The 17,508-nt window shown below is 32.3% G+C and overlaps 1 protein-coding gene across 1 annotated transcript; it reads left to right on the forward strand.

The window, feature by feature from the left end:
* The first annotated feature begins 691 nt into the window (after positions 1–691).
* On the forward strand, positions 692–6,911 carry LOC145314040 (uncharacterized). Its single transcript, XM_080153773.1, has 5 exons — positions 692–767; positions 1,851–1,925; positions 3,607–3,760; positions 4,655–4,826; positions 5,188–6,911. The coding sequence occupies exons 2-5, from the start codon at positions 1,871–1,873 to the stop codon at positions 6,793–6,795; spliced, it is 1,989 nt and encodes a 662-aa protein (XP_080009899.1). The 5' UTR covers positions 692–767; positions 1,851–1,870; the 3' UTR covers positions 6,796–6,911.
* The last annotated feature ends 10,597 nt before the right edge of the window (positions 6,912–17,508 follow it).

Here is a 17,508-nt window from a genome sequence, read left to right on the forward strand (position 1 = left end):
CAAAAGTTAAGAATGTAAATAAAAGTTTTTTTGCTATTTGTTTTGGAATAAATCTTACTTGTTCTTGAAAACAAGAAATAAAGCACACATTTGAGCAGAGCCAATTAACAATATATTTTCACTTAGGGAATCTTTAATACTCTTAAGTTATTCCTTTGATTACAGAGTAGAATTTCGAGTGTGGAATCAAAGTATGTTTATACAAATATCCTATCTATTAATTTTCCATGTCAATAAATTTACTGAAAAATAAGAGGGAAAATACATGTTTATAGTTTTTTGAGGTAAATGTACTTCAAGTATTACTAGGTATTTATATTTTAACAGACTATGATGCTATCTGCAAATTTTTTATAGGGCTCTCATTTACTGAAGTTTTTTTTCATTTTATTCTAGAAAAGCAGCGATTTAAATTTTATTTTACATGTGTTTAAAATGAATTAATAATAAAGGATATAACATTTTAATTATAACTATAAGTAGCGCAGCTACTTTAATTCTAGATTATGTTAGTCTGTCTTTAAGTCAATGCAGTTGCAGTCAACAGTATCTTCACAGTCATACATCAATAAAGTTGCAGTCATACTAGATGAAAAGACTTCAATAAATTTTATTTTTGTAGTATCTGTGCTTTTTTAAATGATGCATCCACAATTATTTTATAAACAATATCTTTTTATAGTTAGAATTTATAAATATGAGTTGTTGTCAAGAAAAGCCTCAGTATTGATCCTACTTAAGTTATAAGACATCAGAAAATCTAGAAGGTATGTTTATTTTTTGATTTTAAAACTAAGGCTCAATATCTAAATCTAGCGGGGGGGGGGGGGAGTCGACCCTCAACGTTACATTTTAGTTTTTAATTTTCTCTAGGAGGGAATATTTTTGCAGGGGTGTTTTTTCTTGGAAGGGTTCCGGATAATAGTTAAAAAAAAACTTCACATAAAAAGCTTCACTGTAATGGATAACCATATCGGTCCAGCGATTAGCAAGATTTTCTGGTACACACAAAAAGGTAGACACCCTGTTACTTTTATTTATGGATGTTGTCCTTCCGTCAATATGAAATCATGACCAATAAGCTTTTATGTTATTGGTTGAGATTTATTTATGCCGATATTATATAAAGAATAGATGTCTGAATTTTCTTTGAAATTTTATTTTTAATGAACTCCCATTATGTTTTCTTGATTGTCCTTAGTTAGTTTTACCAACAGATCTATAGTATGGATGTATATAAGATAGCTACCTCTACCCTTTTTCGTCTGCTGGCAAATTGTTTTCTGCTACTTAGCTGTGCTAATATTTCCGACACCATTGGTTTAATTTTCTAAGACCCAATTGAGAGTCGGCACAAGTTCATTGGGATAGGGAAATACAGTTGTTTAAACCCTTCCCCCTCCAGTGTTTTACTCTAATGTTTTACCTTTTAAAATCTTGTATGCTGGTTCCTATAACAGTAATACAATATAATCGTGACCAGAATGTCCGTACGTCAATTTAAAACAAGCTGATTTTTAACTGTTTTGACTTTTTACAACAAATTTTTATATGTTATAATTATCTTATTAATCTGATCTTTTAATATTGATTCCTATAACAAGAGGGTACAATATTTAAGCGAAGCATCTCAATAATCAAGTCCTAAAAACATCAGGATGTCCCTAAATAGTAATACATATGTATTTAATTAGTTTTCCAATAAATTTACTTACAATTTTGTATAGACTTATGCATTAATATTCATTTTATTCAGTTCTGACACTTTACATGCGTTAATGTTTGTTTGTCCTTCCATATCCGAGCTTCGCTTTTATGGAAGTTGTCATCCTTGTTCTTTTAATGTTTAGGTTAGGATTTTGGCTTGAGGATGAAATTGTACCACCTAGTCCTGGGGTGGCTACCCCTCCTGCTTTTTGTGCAAGGTAATTTGCCCGACTGTGTAGCAGTCAATAATATTTGTAGCTTTAATTTTAGCACTTGGATGCAGGGAGGAAGGGGACATTGGACTATTTAATACACTAGTCTCCAAAGTTCTATAATGGCGTTTTCTTATTTGTTGGCTCAATAACCTTAGAGACTTTTGTATTATATGAGCTTGAGATGTTAATCAATTTATCGGCCATAGTCTTATCCATGAGTTGGATGTCTTCTAGTGTTTAAATTAAATTAAAAACTCCATTTTTACAGGAATCTTACGTGATAAGACAGTGAAAATTAAATTGTTGTATATCCCAAATCATGATAAACAAAATTTCCCCTTTTGTAGATTAAACATTATAAAACGTTTTTTCTGCCTAAATTTAATGTCTACCAAATGCAGAATTGCATCAATGTGGTGTTTGTAAGTCTCTTTATTACTACAATTTCCATGTTTATGCAGTTTGAGAAAGGGGTAGTTGCACAAAATGCATTTAAACTTGAATATAGTGAACCGCATATTTTTTCTATCAATGGTTTAAATGGGGCATATTTGTATTTGACAGAATTTTAATTTTCTACCACGTAGTTTTAAAAATATCAAGACTTGAAAATTGTATTTTAGTGATATCTAATTGTTTGTTTGTTATTGTAATACAAAATTAGTTATGTTTGATGGTATACTTGTAACTTATGCTTGAAATTATTTTTCTGAAATGCACTTCATGCAACTATCCCTTCAGTGATTCAAAGGATTTATAATAGAGATAAACTAAATAACTTAGGGTCATCAAAATATAATATGTCTATTATTGTAGTTAATGTAAAATCTTTGAAAAATATTTAAAAACGCTACCAGCTTCCTTATAATGCTACTAGCGGCTTCGCCCCTAGCCTCTAGGGGCTTCGCCCTATATAGTTTTGGGAAGTCAACCCTCCTTAATAGAAATATTCAAAAAATTATTCTTTGTTTAATTACTCTGTGGTAAAATTAAACCCAGGTTGTGCGTTTTATGCACAAAAATTTTAATTTGTACAAATTAAACCCAGGTTGTTTGCCGTATACACAAAAATTTCAATTCGTAAAAATTAGACCTAGGTTGTTTGCATACACAAAAATTAAAATAAAAAAAAAGATATTTTAATTTTTTTTCTAGGGGGGGGGGGGATTCATGGGGGCTTCGCCCCATGTTGCAGTGGGGTTCCCCCAACCCAATTACTGGTTTTTGTTTTAAAAAATAAAAAAATAAAAATTTTGGAAGTGGGGATTTTTTTTATTTTTGGGGGGGTTGGGGTGTCCCACCCCTCAAGAAAATAGCTTAAAACCACCAGAGGACCAGTAGGTATATTGCCAGAAGGGTAGAGCCCAATTTGATCAGCAGTTACTGAGATTTTACAAAAAATGTAAAAAAAAAATTTGGGGGGTTGGATTTTTTTTATTTTTGGGGGGGTTGGGGGTGTCCCACCCCCCAAGAAAATAGCCTAAAACCACCACAGGACCAGTAGGTATATTCCCTGAAGAGTAGAATCCGATCGGTTCAGTGGTTACCGAGATCTTAAGGGACAGACAGACAGACGGACAGACAGACGGTCAGACGGACAGACGGACAGACATCAAGCTACTTTGTATTATAGATTACATATCAATTGTGAATTTGGTTCTTTAATGCATACTTTTTTATATAGATATAAGTCCTAGTTATGGCATGGCGTATGATGCTGGCTCAGCCAAATTGCAGTCCACGATTAATATGGTGCAAGGAGCCTACAAGGCCGCTACAGGCAAGGACCTAGTGGCCACTGCAGCTGCTGGCAAACTGTCATTGGCGGATCCTAGCAGGCAAGTCGTTTTAAGAATGAATATATACGATTGTATTAATTAGAAATTTAATCTTTTAAAATTTAAAGTATTAGCAATTCATTGGTTAGATAATTCAAGGTGTGTTTTATACACAAAGTTAGATAAAGTTAGCTATAGCCTTAATGTTTGAATAGGTTTAGCTGTAATCATCACAGTAAATTAACTTTAACTACAAAGATAATATATAAGTAATTTAATCAGTTGATATTCTATAAATTATGGTCAGTCGTATATTTGCCTGGCTTTATATCCTTATTATAAAGGATGTCTGTCTGTCTGTACCAAAGGATCTCGCTAAACACTAAACCCTATATGGTTGTCCTTGACAGGGTAGCTTCTATTAGGGCCTGGCCTAATATTCCGGCTGGGCGGCACCAGTATCGTAGAAACATAAATAAAAAAAACAGCTGATCTTAACACGAACACATTTAAAGTGCCACTAGAGGCATCTAGGGGCATAGCATTATAGTCTGACAGTTTTTATCAACGTATTCATCTGTACTACCAGTATACACATACACAAACACGTTTGCTCCTAGTAGCTTTGTTTTTTTTAAAGAGGGGTTTATAACTCTTTTTAGTTGCCATATGGCTCAGAAGTTATCCATACCCATGCTATATAACAAAAAAATCATAAATATTATCCATACCTTAAAGCATTTTTGGATCATGGAAGGAAAACGAAGTAGCGGGTTTCGTCTTATTTTAACATAAGCCTTTCTCCTAATTTTAGCCCCTGAGGAGGGCTGTAACCATATTGGGTATATTTCCTAACTTTAACATTACCTAGATTAATCTATCAAAAGCTACTTTGAAAATACGATGAAACCCGCTACTTTGTTTTCTTTCCATGATTCACATAATTGTTTCCAGGTTTCTGAAGCTATTACTTTCTGACATGGTGGTCAATGGAGTCCAGGATGCTACCGCCAGAATAAAAAGAAGCTATAGTCAAAGACATAGTAGCTGGGATATAGAACGTTATCATCAAGCTACAAATTCTTCTGTTAGAATTGACTTCAACAACAAAGAAAGGCCTATGGAGGTAAAAGACATAATTTTGTATAAAATTTTTTTGACTGTAGGCTATTTATTAATCCATCTTTATAATCTGGATATTTATTAATTAGATTAATGTAGTCATAATTGTTGAATTAGGATCATTATGGAGTATTCTTGAGTTAAAGATTTTGTTAGACATGAAAAATCATTGTTTAATTTTATATATAATTAGATAAAAGTAAAACAAGCAGACACATTTGTGAATAAGAACTTTTTATCCCATCAATCTTTCACTTGATTATAAAATGTTATCATTTTTTTTCTTGATTTTGATACTTTAGTGAGGTTTGAATATGAATATATTTTTATTTTGAGGAACAGAGATAATAATGATTTTTTTTAAGGGGTTCAAAGGAGAGATTAGAATAAACAAACTGAACAAGCTGATCCATACAACATACACAAATGCTGAATTTGACTTCACATACAATCTTTACCCTAGTACCAATGACCTAGAAATCAATTACAAACTAACTGAAGAATATATGACTCAGGAGGAGGGGACCTTTAGAGTCAAAAAGATTGGTGTTGGATATGATGAAGAAATAGAAATTGTAAATGATAAAACCTATGAATATACAAATTTTCAAATATTTCCTAAATTTTCTATGATCTTCAATCCAAAGCCAAAGCTAAAGAAACCCAAATGTGGGATTTGGGATTATGATTGTGTTGATCCCCCTGAAGAAGATGAAGAATTGATTGTTGATACAGATACAGTTCTGAATGGAGAATATACCTTGGAGGGTAAACTATTTAAAATCAATATTAAGAAAAGGAGAAAATCTAGTTCTTTATACTCTAAACGAAGGAACGATAACCCGAGGTTCAAAAATGCTATGAAACAAATCAACATGGAATTTGATGGAGTTATTAAAGGCAATTCTGAGGTAGTTGACCTTCTCATTGGTTATAAACGTTTTGAAGATGCTTTCCAATCCAAGGTTATCATTCTTAAACCTAATGAATCCAAAACTGTTGTCACTAGATTAAATTCTAAGCGATCATTTTTTCACCTGAAAGATCTAAATGGAAACAAGTTGATTGATGCTGAGTTTGACTTTGGTGAACAATCATTTGAAGCATACTACAAGAAACCTAACAATGATTTAGTAAGATTTAAACTATTCACAGATAACACTGGATATCATGTTAAAGCACTGGTGAAGCCAAAAGAAATAGCACCAGTATTCTGCCAAGTTCTCAGGTTTTGTCAAGATTATTCTGCTGATGGAAACCTGTTTATTAAGCCCCAAGAAAAGCATAGGGCCAGCCTTCAGTTTGACCTAAAAAGAGGTGTTGAAAATGTTGTCCACATTAATGCAACCACCAGACAAAGTCCTCTAAGCCTAACTATCGACATGCCAAGATACATGCCAACATTCTTATCCCCAGACGGAAGCGTGTTTGAGTTGGAGGTTGAAGAAGATGCTAATAATTACAATGTCACTAAGGCAAGCATGGCTGAGCTTCAAGGTTGGAGGGCTGTGAAAACAGATAATGATATTTGGGTTGTCTACATTGACCAAGATGAAATCTTTAAAATGAACATTGTCATAGAAACTGATGAGATAGTCAAGCTTGCCACAATCCTTCCTGATAATAGGGCAATGACTACAAAAGTAACATTTGACAATCCTGAGTGGTTATCTGATAGAAATGGCATCAAGTTCGAGCTGATGACTCCTGATGGTAGTGAAAGAAGTAGCAAAGCTGATATCAAGTGGGATGTTTCAAGCACTAGCAATATAGGTTTGTCTATTGAAAGCGAAGGAAGAAGTGATATAATTGGAAATTTTGAAATTGTAAGAAAAATTGTGGTTAATAACTACAATAGCTATTTAGAATTATACTTGAAGTCAAAGCTCGCCAGACAAAATGTTTTGTTTGATCTAACAGCACGTAGAAATCCGTTTCGTGTGATTTTTAAAGATAGCCCAAGTTATTATTAAAAATTAGAATAACAAAATGATTAAATTATTTTTCTTTGCTAAATTTTGTATTGATTTAAATATTCATTAAAATGATTGATATGTGGAAAAAAAACTTTAATAAACTTTACATTAAAGTGATTTTTTTATTCGTTTGCCTTTTATCATTGATTGTTAAACTTGAATGATGATTCCAGTAACAATAAGGAAAATATTCAAGAGTTTGTATGCTTAGTATAAATTTTAAGGTGTCCAACCCGATTGTTCGTCCATTTGAGGTTTAAGGCTACTTTTTTGGGGGGTACGACACACCACCATAGGACGATGCTATAACTCCCTTTTCCCTTAAATAAAAATATATTCTCGTATTCATCAAAACCAATTAATATCCGCTGAAATAGAACCGGTTCTAATCCGTATGAAAAAACTATGTCTATCATCCTATTATTATATCCAGTTTTCCACGAATAGAAAAATATACAATCATAAGATTAAAACCAGTTGTTTTAGCCCGGCCATGACTTTATGATAAACTGAGCTGTTTATAATACAATGTTATATTCTTTCTTTTCACAATGAAAATACAATGCAAGGGGGTATTTCTCAACCAAAAACAGTTTGTGTTAGAAAGTACTGCCATGATAAGAGACGCACAGGCTTTAATTGATCGAGGGAGGACTTTTAATGTAATTTCTAAATTTTGAGGGGGATGAAATAACAGCTTGGTTTCAAAGTTTAGGTTTGGTAAACACCCCTTTACCCCCACTCTAGGACGTCTGTGGTAATGACATGATTGACATAATTGTTCTTCCAATTGATGAATTTATTATTACTTGAAATGTTGAATCTTTTACTAAAATATCACGTTCTCTTGTAGAGTAACACTTGTAGTTAGCTGAAATATCGATCCCACACCTTTATCCTATCCCCTCCTTGATGAACAAACTGACCAACAAGTAGTGCCCATGTTAGTAACCTAAATTGACGACAATTTTTTAAACAGCGTGCCTCCAAAAATATTACGTCATACAATACAAAGTATCAATGATATTATGATAGGCCAGTATAAATTCTAATGGACCAATGGTAAAATTTATACTGGCCTCTCATTGGTCACTTGTATTGTATTGTATGACGTCATTTTTTGGAGGCACTTTACGCTGTTTACAATTTTTCCCCTGTCATGATATCCACGTCTGTATTTTCTATATCCATTTTGTTACTGGTGTGTGAAGTCAAGATATGCAAACAAGTGAAAAAAATACAATATACCCTAACATTTTGGAGCAAGGCATCTCAAAAAATTAGAAATTAGAGAATAAACTAAAAAGCATTAGATAAAAAGGGGCGTTATTTATTTATCCCTTTTTTTATGGAATCTTGGTAGCTGGACAAAGTGTCTCAAAAATCAACCATGTGATGTCAAAAATGTGGGAGATGAGAGAAGAAGTGGGAAAGAAAACCCCTAAAAACCCTTGATTTTTTTAGACACTTTGTCAAGCTACGAATCTACGAAACAAAGCAAACGACTTTATGTTTCTACTAGCGGTTACACCCCTAGAGGACACAACACTACACTTTTAATTTTTTTTTTTAAAAGAAAAAGTAAAAAAAAATTGGGAAAGGGTTTTTAGGGATTTATCTAAGGAAGGTAGTGGTACCCCAAAATATTTATAACCTTCCTAGGATCTATGAGAAGCTTCACTGTTAAGAAGAACCATATCGGTTGGGCGGTTGCCGAGATTCAAAATTCGATACACAGACAGATCCTGTTACTTTAACATAAGGTTTTCATATTTTCGAAGAAAATCTTTTGAATTTTTAAATTCCTTTGTCCTTGTTGGTTATTTAGTAGCGAAACTACACTATAATTCAATTTGTCTGTCCGTCTGTCAATCCGTAACTTTATGATATAAATATTATTTTCTCGGCTGAATTTGTCAGGGAAGATTTCTATGTTATATTAACATCTAGTCTATACATTGTTTTGTCTGTATGTCTTAGGAAGACTTTATTTTTTAAGGTTTAGTGATTTTCTTGGAGTTTTGTGTATTCTCTCTTTTTTCATTGTCATGAGAACTGAACATGTGTTCTATAAGTCACTTTGTCTGTTTTTCCATTCCATATTTTTTGTGCTTTGCTACTTATGGATGTTGTCATCCTTGTTTTCTAATGCATACAAAAGATATGTTTATATGATAAGTTGTCTTTTACTACTCTCGATTCATTTGATATTAAATATCAGGAATATAGATATAGGTTTAGGTAAGGGATATAGTGTACAGCGAAGTACCTCGCTAACCGCTGAACCAATATGGTTCTCCTTATCCTTATTTTAATAGGTCCAGGGAGGGTTTATAATTCTTTTTTAAAATTAAATTTAAAGTGGAGTGTCGAATTACCCCCTTTCCTATTCCATCAAGCGCCCCAAGAGGCCTCTAGGGACGTAACTGCTAGAATATTTATATATAAATAAACATTTGGACTGAATGTTTATTTAGATATAAAAAGAAAAAGAAGAAAGAATTTATGGAGAGGAGGGTTGCCTACCCCCATTTAAAATTTTAGTTTTAAAAATAATTATTTTTTTTGGAAGGGGGGGGATACTTTTTTTCTATCTCACAGGAGGATAGTGTTACCCTCCCCAAAAATAAATAAAAACCTTCCCAGAACCTATGAAAAGCTACCCTGTAATAGAGAACAGAAGTTAGCGAGATCCTTTAGAACAGACAGACAGACAAACATCCTGATACCTTATTATAAGAATTGACAAAATAGATTTTTTCATATTCCTTATAATACTGGTTAAAAATATAATAGTTATTTATCATATTTTCGTAATATTGTGAATGCTAGAAAGGATATTAAAATTATTTCAACAATTTTGGTCATGTGATCAAAATTTGAATTTTCCTTCTACTATTGCCCCCTCTGGGGGCGAAGTAGGTGGAAATTTAAATTTTTGTCACTTGACCTTAACCCTTAACGGTCGGGGGGGGGGGCGTTGAACGCCCCCCCATCCGGTTTTTTCTATCTCATTTTCTGTGTGTGAAAGATAAAGAGCCCAAACTGCTTGACTTTTTAAGTATGGGTATGACACATAACTGAGAGTTGGAATTTTTTGAATATCTCCATCCTGGCGGGCACAGGATGCCAGCAAACCTGGCAGGGTCATCCAGGTAAAGAGCAAAAATATTTTTTTGACTAAAACAAAGCATTTTATCATACCAAAATACTAAAAAATCCTCTAGTAGTACATCCTAATATGAAATACAGGTGTTCAAGTCACTTTCAGGTTCCAGGTATAATCCTGCAGGTCCTGATCCTCCAGGTCTCCAGAAATCTTTAAAAGGCTCCTGTGGCCGCAATTTTTGACTTAGAGACTTCAAATTTTAAACTTAAGCTTTTCTGACATGTCTACATAACGTATTAGAATTTCATGAAGATCCGCCGCCGTTTTCCCGCCGACCGCCGACTGCGGCGGCTGGCAGCTGCCAAGTACAGCTGCGGCCGCTGAAATTTATATTTTGATATTTCAAATGTAAAATTTACATAAAGTTAAACATTTTCTGGAAAAAAAATTTTCTTCTAGCTTCAAAAATAAGAAAATTACAGCCGTTTGAAATTTTTAGGTAAAAAAAGACCTAAAAACAAAGGTTGTTAAATAAAAGGGTGAAGGAAGCGAAAATTGACTTAGACTTATAAAAGGTCGGAAATTCATTATCAAACAAGGGACTTGCACAAAAAAATTTAGCCCTCTAGCTCTAATAGGAACTGAGATAATAAGGGGGGGCGTTGAACGCCCCCCCCCCGACCGATTAAGGTGCGGCTAGGGGCCCGACTGTAAAGGGTTAATATTGGTGAAATAATTTTGAATGACCTTTCTTGTATAAGCAATATTAATAAAATATGATACTTGGTTTTGTCTCATTCTCTATCTTTTTCTTAAATTCAATAAAGTCTATCAAAAAATTTACATCATCTAAGGGTGAACAATAAATATCTCTGTCTATTTTTCTCTATATTTCTTCCCCCTCCCCCCTCCCTCACTTTTCTGTCTATTTCCTTCTCTCTCTCCTCCTCTTTTGTACGTTCATTTATACAATAGAGATAACCTAGAGACAGCACAAGGGAATTTTGTTTACATTATGTATCAGCTATAAATTGTTGAATATCTTAGGTTAAAGCTTTCCTTGGGTGAAATATTTGAAGAAAATATTTCTTCCATCATATAATGTGAAGCGTATGACACAACATATAATAAGTTAGTTATAAATAATTTAATTTCTTATAATAAAGTTATCTTTCTAAAAATTATATCATTGCAAAATTTAGTTGCAAATAATGTTGCCTATAGGGCTGTATTTCATATACAACAAAAAGTGAACAAAGGTTTCTTTTTAAGAAAAAAATGGGGTCAGATTGACCATCTATGTCTAATGTTTATACCCACATCAAATATTAAATTATAACAATGTACAGTAGAGTGGATCAATTTTGGACATTGAATTTGTAATCAACATCTACAGTTTAAACGTCATATAAGAAACCTAAATATAAAAAATTTATTTTGTCCTTGAGGGGAAATGGGGGGAAGGTGTTTCCATGCATTAAAAATTTTAGAAGTTTATTCTGGAGGTGCAACTTTTTTTCTTTCAAAGTATTGCTTTATGCATCTTTTTGAATTTGTCTTGTTGATAAATATAAGAATATCAAATTGGTTTTAAAAAATATTCATCCAAGCATGAAAAATCTTAAATTAAATGTAAAATCTCTTGGTTTTTAAATTTATTTATGGATTTTTCTTGCTAGGATCAATAGTTTTAAAAACTGATTTTTTATTCTTATTCTACTCTTCAAGACAAAATTGGGAAGGTGCATAAAGCTATACTTTGAAAGAAAAATAATTGCCCCCCCCCAAAAAAAAAAAAAAAAATTCTCCCCACAAGTGTCTTTCTAAAAGTTTACATGCATAGGTGAGCCTCCCCATTATTCAAAATATTTTCTTTTCATTGTTTGGTCTCTTATATGATGTTCAGACAGAAAGTGTATGTAGCACATTTAAAATTAGAAAATCATTGAAAATCAAGCCACTCTAATGTACAGCATTTATTTCTTCAATTCCACAGTACAAAATTATTCCTGTATTTAAATTTAACATATCATATAGGAAAAAATATTCTTGTATTTAAAATTAAAAATCATGTTGGAATTTTTTTTACAATTTTTAAATTTTTTAATAATGTACAGCAAATTATTTCCTTTTTATCTCATGTTTTGAAATTTATAAGATAGTTAGAATAAATTACAGAAATAATGAAAGATTTAAAGAAGAGAGCGTCAGGGGGGGGGTCGAGGGGGGTTTCCCCCCTCAGGAGAGGGGGGGTTGAGGGGGGTCTCCCCCCTCAGAAAAAGCTTGGGCTTAAATCTTCAACAAATAAAGAAAACAAAATTATTTAAAAAAATTTTTTTTTATGTTAAATATTATTATTTTTGTGACACTTGATTTTGAATGACAAAAAATGTTGAAATAAATATTACCCACTGTATGAAATGTTAAATTAGAAATCAATAATGATGTTGGAAAATTTATTCTCATTTTATACTCTGAAAAAAGGAATTGACAAAAAATAATAATTTTTATTCCAAACTTTTAAAACAGCATGCCTATTTCTTATTGGTTGACACTCGAATTAAAATAAAATAATGAATATTATTTCAAGACCAGAAATAAATTTGAAATAAATAATTTTCTTTCCCCTATATTTTTTATTCCAAAATGCCAAGAATTAATTTTGAAATAAAATAATTTTCTTTCCAATATTTTTATTCCTTTTTCTTATTGGACGTCATTTTGTGTCCAATGAGAGACTAGTGTTTAAATATTTTAAAGCTTATTACAGCATTTATTTTGAATATGATAATAGCAACATTCTCACATTAAATGTGATAAAACATATTATAGGCAAATAAAGAAATTTAATGGCAACCCCTGCACAATCACATCACAGTGCCTTCTAAGGTGCTTTGACTTTAGTGTCAGAACCTAAATTGGGACATAGGTTAGGTAACTTTATTTCACTTTTCAATAAAATCTAAAATGCAGCGGTTTTTGAGAAAATTAAATTTGAAAATTTCAAGTTCAATTTTCACCCGCTAGGAGTTACCGTATAATCATAACAAGAAAAGCAAAGATTATTTATTTTTAATTTTGAACAAGTTTGCTCTAATAAATTTCTTCATAAAACCACTCCTGAAGTGATGTAATTAATGGCTATTTTTATCAATTGCTTTGCTAAGGTCACATAAATTCAGCCTTAAATAAATCATATATAGGGAGGTTTTATGACTGACTTTATAAAAGCAAAGTTGTTCAAAATATTAAATAAATAATCTTTGATTTTCTTGTCATGATTATGCGGTAACTCCTAGTGGGTGAAAATTTAACTAGAAATTTTTAAATCTAATTTTCTCAAAAACCGCTGCATTTTAGATTTTTTTGAAAAGTGAAATGAAGTTACCTAACCTAGGGTAATGAAATGCACTATGTCCCAATTTAGGTTCTGACACTTAAGTCAAAGCACCTTCGAAGGCACTGTGACTTATAATATGGAAATAAAAAGTCACTGCATTTTTTATGGTCAAAAAAAGTGTTATATGAAATAAGGGCTCGGCAGTAATGTCATACTTAAAACTGCACTACACTGCAAAACTGAATAAATACAGGGTACTGTTTATAGACATACTTACAGTTTTAGAAAAGTTTCATTTGTATATGACTTTCCGACTTTCTGGAAATGATTATAGAGTTGCTACGCTTTCTTAATTGTAACTGTTATAGGAATCATCAAGCAAAGTTTAAAATTGATAGGAAAACTCTGACATGTATAAGTTAATGAAAAGAGCTAACCGTTACGGACAGATGGACAGGTGTACAGATGAACAGACGGACCCTGGATATAGAAAAGCTTCGGTTTTAAAAATATCTATCATCAAATCTTTGTGATTATGATAAAGGTGTGTTTTAAGGGATCAAAGAATGGAACTTTTTGAATTATTAGTTATTTATCGCATCGTATTATGGACAGCTTTCCGAGGATATTAAATGACAAATCGTATGATTAAAACCAGTTTTGTAAGCCCTGAGAGGGGCAGAAGGTATTGATTTCATTATTTTTATTTTATTTCCATTAATATATAGTTAAACACTATTTATGCGTGGCTCTTAGGAAGGTTTTAGGCTATTTATAAGCCCCTAAATGCTACGATCGCAACCGCAAGTATAGAACTTATACACAAAGATCTAAAGGGATAAGACGAATGTCGGATAAATTGTTGTACATATCCCCAAAGTTAAGACACAAAATTAGCCCTTCTGAAGATTACAATAAGTGGTTTAAATGTCAACATAATAAACCATCCAATCAAAATTCATTGAAAGTCCCCAAAAGCTTTTTTAGCCGCCGAAAAAGAAAACATTATTAAGTAGCTTTTGGGATTATTGTAATACCCCCCCCCCCCCCCATTGTCCCCACTCTCTCTGACTTATACAGTACTCACTTATACCTCTATTCCTGATTATTCATCTGTAAATAGCAAAGCCATGCTGTTTAATAACAAATAGAAGGACAGCAAATAGTTGGGTGGCAGATAAATTTTCTATCCTGATAAGTTCAGCAGGAAAGGCCAAGAGGGTGGGGACATTGGTCTATGAATTAAACTAGTACCCAAATTTGAATAACCCTGTTAATTATTTGCTGTTTTTTTATAAAATTTTAATTAGGCTAGTAATTTCCAAACTTTCAACCAAAAATGCAGAAAGGGTAATTTTGTTTATGCGCGACATATAGTGCTTCCGCTAATTGTCGGGTAGGCGATGAATTTAAATCTCAGCCCAACAACGTCTTGTGAATAAAGACGTTAAAAATGCCAGGTGCGCGGCAAAAAGCAGGGAGAATGCTCTAAAATAAGCATGAACAGTTAGGACTTCCAGACAAAGATCATACAATCAAAGAGTTGGTTGTCTAGTTTATTGTCAAATGGACATACCATATTTATACATTAGCTGCGATACCAAAAAGGCGTTGTCGCAAAAATAGTATTGGATGGGAGGGTGTTAGTGTTAACAGTTTTTTAAATAATTTTTTATATTCACTTTTTCTATTGATCATCATTTTCAGAGTGTATCTTTATGAAACATGACTAAAACATTTCTATTATATCTTTTATAAGGACAAAATCAACCATCTGAATAGCGTGAAATAGCAAACAAACAGACAGACGAAAACAAGATACTTGTAAAGTAGTTTCACCACTTGACAGTTTTTTAAAGACCGACGTTTTCATGAAATGTTAAATATATCTGTCCATCAATTTTAGAATTTACTTCCGCTGGACAATTGTTCATAAAATACGTGGATATATTGACAGGGGAAAATTTGACAATTTAGGTTGCTCATATGGATCTTATTTATTGGTCATTTCGTTCTTCCAGTAGGAGAGGAGGGAATGGGGTAAAGAAGGTGGAGGTTGGTATCGTTATTTTAGCCTGCTGTAATTATCACTTTATTAGAATACATGAAAATGTAGCGCAATGTCCAAGTAATTACATATCTATTGCTATAAACTATACATTTATTTGTATTATTAGAATTCAACAAATTTCAGCAAAAAAACGTGTGTAATTTTTAATCTTTTGTAATTAGTTGTTTTAGTATATTAAAACTTTAGTTTTATCTATTTGTGTTTCTTATTTTTTATTGGGGATCCAAACGGTTAAGAAGAACCCCCCCCCCCCCTTAGACCCACATAAAACAATTTAAAGAGGATAAGGGAGTATCAATCTTTGGAAATCAATCTTTTGAGTGTTTCTTCCATTACATTGGACTGTAAATTACACTGGTACCAAAAGTCTAATATCTATCCTATTTGTTCCAGATAAACTTGTATTTATGAAGATGAAAAAAGTCCCTAAAAAAATCAGCATGTTACGTCAAAAAAACGAAAATTATCCATTTTTTTAGGGGTTTTCTTTTCCACTTCTCCTTTCCTCATCCCTAATTTTTATGACGTCATTGAGGGACTTTCATCATCTTTCATTTTTACCTATTTTTTTGTTAAATATAAAGTCTTTACATTTTCGAGGTGTACCATCTTTATCTTTGAAATATATAGGTATGAGAAACTAATTTTTTTCTAATTAGGATAAAGTGATTGTTTTGATATAACAATACACTAGCGGCTTCGCCCCTAGCCTCTAGGGGCTTTGCCCCAAGAGGTGATAAAAAAAATTTGGGAAAAATACGTAAAAGGACCAAGGAAATCCCCTACAAAAAAAATTAAAAAATGGGGGGGGGGGGGTATTTTGTTTTTTGGAGGGTTGGGGGTGTCCCACCCACTAAGAAAATAGCCTAAAACCACAACAGGACCATTAGGTATATTCCCTAAAGAGTAGAATCCGATCGGTTCAGTGGTTACCGAGGACGGACGGACGGACGGACGGACGGACAGACAGACGGACGGACAGACAGACAGACGGACAGACAGACAGATATCGTTCTACTTTGTATTATAGATAGGATTTTATGGGATAAGAAAAGACAATAGACGATGAATTGGTTTCCATTCCTTATGATGATAAACAAAATTACCCCTTCTGTAGGATACATTTTTTAAAATGCAAGTTTATTAAATCGAATTTAAAAATGTGTTCTATTAATTTTTGATTGTCCTTATAATTTACTGTCCAATGTCCCCTCACTCCCTTCAAATTATAAAGTAGTTAAAGATCTTAAAAAGTGTCTCGTTAGTCCTACTGACAAAATAAGATAGTTTACCTCACAAAATTACATGTATGTATTGTATATTGTATATGTAGCATTTTTCTGTTTCATATTACACACAAAACAATAACACTAGTTATTATCATACACGCATTTTACTGAAATGTCCAAATTGTTAATAATGAACAAAAAAGATTATTATTTTATATTTTACCGCATTTGCTTCATTAACCATGCCGCCCGCTAAATTTTAGAATACATACTAAGCAATTATAGTATACTAGAGTTGGCTCGATATAACTATCTCCCTATTGGCTAGTTTTCTATATGCATATATATTTCTCAATAAATCTATTTTCCTCACCCGGCATTACTATTTAAACGGAAGTAAATATTTAATAATTTAAATGATCTTAAAAAGATCCTTTAAATTATATTTTTTTCTTTACATTACCATCACCAAAGGGTTTATTATATGATTACAATTTTAGTTCAATATTTGAACACACAAAGTGTCGCCACAATCGAATTCTTTTAAAACAGAGTTTTCTTAAATTTATTATATCATAAATTTAAATTTTCTTTTTATGATTAGAAATTAAATACTTCATTATAATGTAAATAGCAACATGAAATGAAAAAAATGAATTTGTTTTTAATAAAGTAAAATAATGGGTCTTATTGTTCTGGGCAATGAGATTTTATTATGGATTATTGGAGCACTATGAGTTTCCAACGAATATTCCTTGGAAAACTTGAGCTCGTTTATAGACATTTATTTCCTATATAGATCTGACATGGATCTTGAAGCAATTAGGCAGGCCGTTTTGTACAGGTTAAAAATTAAAAGATTTCATTAAATAAAAGTTATCGCAAATATACTTAGTAAATAAACATTCTACCTGCGACTGTTGCTCAACACATAGCGCACCCACTCGTCGCCCGGAAGATG

Source organism: Acartia tonsa, chromosome 3, assembly GCF_053477335.1.
Source record: "Acartia tonsa isolate MP-2025a chromosome 3, ASM5347733v1, whole genome shotgun sequence".
NCBI classification, from domain to species: domain Eukaryota; kingdom Metazoa; phylum Arthropoda; class Copepoda; order Calanoida; family Acartiidae; genus Acartia; species Acartia tonsa.